Source organism: Chelon labrosus (genome assembly GCF_963514085.1).
Source record: "Chelon labrosus genome assembly, chromosome: 1".
In the NCBI taxonomy this organism is placed as follows: Eukaryota; Metazoa; Chordata; class Actinopteri; order Mugiliformes; family Mugilidae; genus Chelon; species Chelon labrosus.
Window position 1 is genome coordinate 670,883 of NC_140337.1, and position 7,850 is coordinate 678,732.

Genomic DNA, 7,850 nt, shown 5'->3' on the forward strand with positions numbered 1-7,850 from the left:
TCAAGTAATTTATGTAAAAATGTTCAATTAAATGTAATTATTAGTATCTTAAAATACTTACCTCTGAACTGGATACGCACTCAACACAATCACATCGTATCTGGTGTGGTCTTGGGATGGTGACCTACACAGAGCAACAATACAGAACAATAAATCAAGCAACGTGTTATTTAAAAAAAATTTACGTAGATAAAAAATAACCATTTTTTTATGTGTCGTCACCTTCCGCTGGACGAGCAGCTTGATGATCTCGTAGTTGTTGGTGTGAGCAGCAAGCATGATAGGAGTTATGTCTGGGGTAAACTCTGAGAACTGACTGTCCATCATCAGTGAGGGAACCTGAAGAAGCAGGAAGAAAAGCCATAATTCCATGTCAGTTTCATCTTTTGATGAGGCCCCTTTTCTTTCTTGCAGTTAAAAAAATAATTTGGGCTCGACTGGAACGCCTGAAAGCGAGAGACAAATTACCTAAAGGAGGAATTAAAGGGGAACTACTGTTTTTTACAAACTGGACCTTATTTCTAGCATGAAATACCATTGTTTACTCACCAATATCACTTTTGTTTCATTTGCACTTGTTCAGGAGATAATTAGATCAGTGTATATCCATACAGCGGGAGTGATCAGGGCATTGAGATGCAGCCTCTAAATAACGCATTATCTGCCGTGAAACTCGTTCATTTCATCAATATTTTATTATGATACGCTAATGCTATTCCTTGTTGAGTCCGGAGTTACCTGTTATCATCATCCGGGGTCTGTAGGTCAATCTACGGACCCCGGGTGATGTCTTCTGACCTGGACGATGTCATCTCTGTAATTTGTTTTACAAGTGCGAATGAAACAAAAGTGATACTGTTGAGAAAACAATGGTATTTTATGCTAGAAATAAGGTCCAGGTTGTAAAAAACAGTAGTTCCCCTTTAAATTAAGCTCACTTTTTTAAAAATTAGGGTAATGTAGTTAGATGCAAATATATACACCTGCTCCACAAATTTTATTGTCAGAAATTCAGGCAGCGCGTTATTATAGGAAGACAAAAAAACTGGAAATTATGGACATACATAGAAGATGATCATTAGCTATAATATTTTGTTAATTTTCCTTCTTGTCTGGAGTTAAATGAAGAGGCTGTATCTTCATCCATACAAAGCATTTGTATTATTTGCATTATCTTCCAAGTAAAGAATGAAAATCAACATGTCTGGCACACACACTGAGACATATGTATACTCAGACATCTGAAGAATGAGTAGACTTCAGGAAGAGGAGGGATGAGAGGCGTGAACATGTGTGGACTCTCTTTTATCCCTCAGAGGGAGAAGAAAGCAGAGTGCTTCTCCTCGTCCTTCGCGTCTCATTTCCTCATTTCCTTCACATCTTTTCATCTCCCTCCTTTCCCTGCTGTTCTTCTCTTCGTCTAGCCTCCTGTCATCTTCTCCTTTTTTTTCCATCTGCCCCATCTCCTCACAAGTCTCTCTGCTCTCCCCTTCCAAACCCCCCTTCTTTTCCTACACAGGTAAATACACAAATCAGCCATGGCATGAGTTAATGTTGAAACCGTGTCAGATGATAGTTCAACTGGATGATCAATAAAACACAACACAATTCAATAGTACTACAAACCACAGCATTCACAATGAAAACACAGTTGAATCAGCAGCTCTCTTAGTTATTTGAAACTAATACTAATACCAGAGGCCGACTGGGCCTTTCTGTGTGGAGTTTGCATGTTCTCCCTGTGTCTGCGTGGGCACTCTCCAGGTACTCCGGCTTCCTCCCACTGTCCAAAGACATGCTCATTAGGATAAATTGGCCGTAGGTGTGCATGTGACTGTGAATAGTTGTCTGTCTCTCTGTGTTAGACTAGCGACCTGTCCAGGGTTTACCACGCCTCTCGCCCAATGACAGCTGGGATGGGCTCCAGTCCCCCTGAGACCCTCCAGAGAACAATGAATGAATGAATATTATAACCTTCACCTTGTATCTAATACTGTGACCAGCGAGTTTATATTAGTCATGGCATTTGACAAAAGTGGAGAAAACACAATTTTTTTTTTGTGATATGAATATGACATACGAATATGTACGGTCACTCACTCTCCAGCACCAATAGTGTTACTTGAAAAAATGAACATTAATCGACGGGCCCAGATTGGCCGATCATAACACAATGGATGAAGGATCTGAACTACTGTTCCACGGCCGGAACATTTACACTTACTTGATAAAGAAACCAAGTGTATACAAGGTAGAGAAAATGAGGGCATATAAATCTTTAGATGCCTACAACTATGTCCTCAATGGTCATGAACAAGACTTAACTTACAGAGATTTAAGAGATCAGTTTCGTGCAAGTTCTGCCTAGCTAGTGGAAAGGCTGGAAATCAAACCTGCATCAGGCTTGAGTTATTTTGAACTAAACCAACTGCTACATCTTGACAGCTAACTGCACTAGCATGGCTGTATAAGAAACCTACATCTTGTATTTGTCAAACACAAGTTAACTTCATATGTGTTGTATATGCGATTATACTAATGAATATGCTACTGGAGGCTATTATACTGGTTAAGAAATGGCTAAGAGGCTAATGAAATAGCAAACTGTTGTTAGCTGTGTAATGTTTAGCAAAATGAAGCTTGCTATTGAAGTATCATTCGTTCATTTGGTGGACCCCATCCCAGTTGTCATCGGGGACACCTTGGACAGGTCGCCAGTCTATCACAGGGCTAACACAGAGAGACAGACAATCATTCACACTCACATTCACACCTACGGCCAATTTAGAATCACCAATGAACCTAATGAGCATGTCTTTGTGCGGTGGAAGGAAGCCGGAGTACCCGGAGAAAACCCACGCAGACACAGGGAGAACATGCAAACTCCACACAGAAAGGCCCAGTTGGCCCATGGATTCAAACCCGGAACCTTCTTGCTGTGAGGCATCAGTGCCCCTACAACACAGCAAGGTGACACATTGATAGTGGTAGCCTCCTATTCTGCTCTGTGGTTTTTGCCTCCAGCCATTATGTAGTGATGATGTAGGCCATAAAAGGTTCTATTTGAATGCATTAACGAGTGTGTCTAATGAACTGGCAAGCGAGTGCATGTGTTCTGTCACATAACTGAAGGGGGTAGAGGGAGAGAGAGAAAGGAAAAAAACAGAAATGCTGAAAAGACAGATCTGCTCCCATCCACGTCCAACTGAGAGGCAACCAAAAACTTCCCACAATGCTCTGTTTTGTCCAAGCGTTGGTTGCCATGGTGACATGAAACCTCACAGCCTCATGCAGTCAAGGAATTAATGGTGCAGACAAAGCCACTGTTTCTCTTGTCTTTCTCTCCTAGTCATTCCCCATTCTCTCTCTCTCTCTACTTCCTCTAACTCTTTTACTCTCCTCCTCGATGCACCTCCTCTTTAACTGAACTGTGTGCACAAAACGCACACAAAGCCGTGTAGCAGGCAGATAAACATACTGTCTGTCTCTAAATCCAATTTCACAGTTTGTCTATAAAACAAGCTGTTTAATTTTCCTCCTCTCAGCAGAACGTGGCATGGAGCATTATAGTGAAGGGATGTACTGCTCATTATCAGACAAATTTTAAATGGGTCACGGATGAGTAAATAATACACATGCATTCATGAATGCTTGAATGCTTCTGAATTCAACAGATTTGCATATGTGCACAGAGCTCTCGCACCTGCTTCTCGCCGCTGGGCCTCCTGTGTGACAGCAACAGCTCCACGGCACCGACCACCTCCTTCCTGATGGCATACAGCAGGGCATCTCCTGTGTGGATGCCGTGGTCAAGCAGGAGCTCCATGATCTCCAGGTTCTCATTCTCGATGGCGATGAGGAGCGCGCTGCGGCCCAGCGGGTCCAGACAGTTCACATCCATGTTGTAGTAGACCTCGGCCTCGCGGAGAGCATGTTTGACTCCCGCGTAGTCACCTGGAAGACGAGAACAAAGGGCAGAGGGTTGATGGTTGATAAGATAAGATAAGATAAGACATGTTTATTAATCCCACGTTATGGGACATTTCCTTGTCACAGTAGCACGTAGTAGCAATTTGCCAAAATATATATACAGAAAACAATGACGACTTCGACAGGGAAAAAGTTACACAAAAAAACACAATACAAATTTGAAAAATATATAGAAAAAATAACAATACTCAATAATAAACTAGAAATATAAAGACATTCTGTATATACAGTGTGGTGGTGGAATAAACTTTACAAATAAATAATTGCTTAAACTTTGAAAAACTATGAGATGGTGAGGTAGTGGTTTATGCAAAAAGGCAGTGCAAAAAAGGCAGATTTATTTGTGCAAAAATGACAGTTATTATTGACTCAGGCTGGTGTTGTACATCCTGATGGCAGTCGGAAAGAAGGACCTGCGGTAGCGTTCCTTCTTGCAGCGTGGATGCATGGATGTTTCGTGTGTGTGTTTACCTTTCTCTACGGCGGTGAGGTAGGCCCGCTCCTCCGCAGACAGTTCCACCTCAGCCCGGACGATCTGAAGTGGAATGCGGTCGCGGTACGGCGAATATGTCGCCTATGCCATAAAAAACAACAACTATTTAACCAGCATAAAAACAACATTACACAAAATTACAGGTTTGTTGTTTTCTGTTTTGAGGAAAATCAGAACGATTAACCGTTGAAAGTGTACCAAACGCTTAAACAACTACGTCTAATGAAAGAAATTGTATGGGGAAAAAATGTATTTGACGTATACTATTTATTATTATTAGGGGTCCATGCAACGACATTGCAGGATCCCTATTGATTTTGTTGTGATTTTCTTCTTCTTCTTCTTCTTCTTCTTATTCCCCGTTGCTTAGCTAAAAGTGTCTGCCCAGGACAAACTGCAAGGGCAAAAAGCATCAAACCTGGTAACTTGGTAGAAGTCCTACTATGTCACTTTGCCAAGGTGTCAATACACATGCCTGCAGCGAAGTGGCGCTATAATAAGCCAATTCACGTTTTAGCTCATATCTGGAGAACCGTGTGCCCTACAAACAAAATTCTTTCTCCCTCTGATTCCTTATGGAAATGGAAAGTTCTTTAGCAGGGTTATTAATTACAAAGTTAATGGCGAATTCATTTTTATGGCGTGCAACAGTATAACTCAAAAGCTAATATTTTGTGAAGTATGTACCCAAACTTTATCAAATTTCATATCATTGATAATAATATGATTCCGTACAAGCACCCCAACTTTTGTGACCCTTGGTCTCTAGGGGGCGCTACAAAAGCAACATTTCAATATCTCAAAAACTGCAAAAGCAGGACTTTTGTGAAATTTGGCATACGCAATCTGTAACATGTTGTGTAGATGCCCATCAAGTTGTGTGACATTATGTCTACAGGGGGCGCTACAGGTGACACAGAGACATTTTAAATGACTTTAAGGCCTATAACTATAATATACTTGCGTACAATCATGCCAAGTTTTGTGAAATTCAGGCTGTAGGGGGCGCTACAACGACTACGTTTATATCTCACAAACCACCACAATAAACTGCTTGAAATTTGACCATAATAATCTGTGGATGACTCCTTACAAGGCCACCAAGTTTTGCGCAATACAGTCTATAGGGGGCGCTACTGGTGACTTATGCCTCTGCGTCCCGCTCGGAGATGACTTCGCCACGGCATGGACCCCTTGCAATCATCTAGTTCACCTTTATATAAGGTCAATGTAAAAACATTTAGGGAATGCACACAATTATCTAATGAGTCGCATCATTTTCAATTTCAGCATCACTACAACCATCCAATGGGCACTTTGTATGGAGTGAAATTAGTTTAAAAATGGTCAAGTAAAACATGAGATTTAAAAATGTTTTGAGACTAATTTTACTCCATCTTTCCACGCTGTTCAGAGACACACAGATCGACAAATGCAAGGTGTGTTTATGTGTCACTGGGAAACTAGGAAATCTGGGCCTTGGGCGGAGTGAGACAAATCATTCCTATAGGGAAAACACATCTTTACTTACATAACTCGTCACTTCTCATTTAGTAGCAACACTGAACTCGACAAATTGCACAGTAGGATGAATAAAGGATGACTCACCTTCTTGTAGTATAACTGTGTCATGGGATTCATCTGGCCTATCTGGAAAAAAAAAAGAGAAAAGAGAGAGTTAGCCACGTTGGAAAGACCAGGAGAAGTAGTGAGTTCAACAGCAGAAGCAAAGACAACACCAAAGAGATTTGTGGTCTGGGCATTTTTTCGGGTATTTCACAAAACAAAGACTTATCTGAATTTTATTATAAACTGAAAAGCAAAATTTTCTTTCTATTACACAGATAGGTAGATAAATAGATAGACTGATAGATAGATACTTTATCCCGAAATTTGGTGTTCAGTAGCTTCATCACATAGAAACAGAATGTATGTGTGTGTGTGTGTGTGTATATATATATATATATATATATATATAAGGGGGTTGCGTTAACCGAATATTTTTCTGTGACAGAAACATCTGAAGGCCATCTGTCATCTCCTGACCACTTGGTGGCGAGTGAGGCTATTAATTGACTCGTCTCTAATCGCAGTTTACATTCCAAACAATGCAGGACTTTTGTGAAATTTGGTATACACAATTTGTAACGTATTGTGTAGACGCCCATCAAGTTGCGTGACATTACGTCTACAGGGGGTGCTACAGGTGACACGGAAACATTTCATATGACTTTACTACGTGTTTATATCTCACGTACCACCACCACAAAAATGTGGTGGCTGCTTGAAATGTGACAATACACCTTATTATAGCGTCACCTACAGCTAGGTGACGCTACAAATTATAAGCCAATTTATGTTTTGGCTCGTATCTCGAGAACCGTGCGCCCTCGAAACAAAATTCTTTCTCCCTCTGACTCCTTAGATAGCCCTGGTTCTAATGGACTAGGCGCTACAACCACTACATGTTTATATGTCACAAACCACCACAGTAAACGCATACAAGTCCACCAAATTTCGTTGCTTCCAACCCGCCTGACTCTCATTCACTTGTCAGCCAAAGGATTCCTCCACAGACACTCTGCCTCCTTTCATGCTGTGTCTGACCCGCTTATGCCTCTGCGTCCCACTCGGGGACGACTGCGCCATGGCATGGACCCCTTTATGATCGCTAGTTATTAGGGGTCCATGCAATGACGTTGCTGTGTAAAACATATATAATAGTATTAGTAGTATCAACAATGACCACAGTCCAGTTGGTTCTTCACAGTGCAACAAGTCAAAAACAAAACAAACAAACAACAAAATAGCAGTATTTCCCATCATGAAACCGGAAGTAGCATACCTATGGAATTTACACCATCCTCACAGGCATCATTATGACAGCCCAGGGCATGTTCAGCACGGAACTTTTGTGATGTTTTTTTGTAGAAAAGCCTAGTGCTTCGCTATATTCAGAAGACATATGCTTAGAGATAAATTCAGATGACATACCTTGTGTGATAAAGTCTAAAAATACATCTGAATATTGATTCAAAGTCATGGTCCTGCAACGTCGTTGCATGGACCCCTAATAACAATCTGCATGTGTAAGAGTAAGAAAGAACAAATTATTGAAGCTGTTCGTTTCGTTTGAACAGGCCAGGAACTAACACTGCTGTCTTGCTCAACAGGCAAAAGAAAAGACTGAAATGTTCAGAAATGTTCGTTCTTCAAAAAAAAGAAAATGCAATAAATGAGAGAAAATCATTATGTTAAATAGGAAGGAAAGGAGTAAAGCACAGTCTGCACAGGTGCTCATGTGCTCATTTCCAGCTGTTATCTCAGCAGTATAAACACCCCAGGAGGCAAATTAAAGCACATATTT

At 40.9% G+C, this 7,850-nt stretch overlaps 1 protein-coding gene across 1 annotated transcript in view; it reads right to left on the minus strand.

Annotated features, from left to right (window-relative positions):
- trpc5a (transient receptor potential cation channel, subfamily C, member 5a) overlaps nt 1-6,124 on the minus strand; it is a gene marked incomplete at both ends in the record, with an annotated part of 99,857 nt that extends 93,733 nt beyond the window's left edge. The window contains 5 exons of the mRNA XM_084541277.1: nt 62-124; nt 223-339; nt 3,704-3,954; nt 4,462-4,564; nt 6,092-6,124. Of these exons, the coding sequence (XP_084397403.1) occupies nt 62-124; nt 223-339; nt 3,704-3,954; nt 4,462-4,564; nt 6,092-6,124 (567 nt within the window). The remainder of the gene's footprint in view (nt 1-61; nt 125-222; nt 340-3,703; nt 3,955-4,461; nt 4,565-6,091) is intronic.
- Between the last annotated feature and the right edge of the window lie 1,726 nt (nt 6,125-7,850).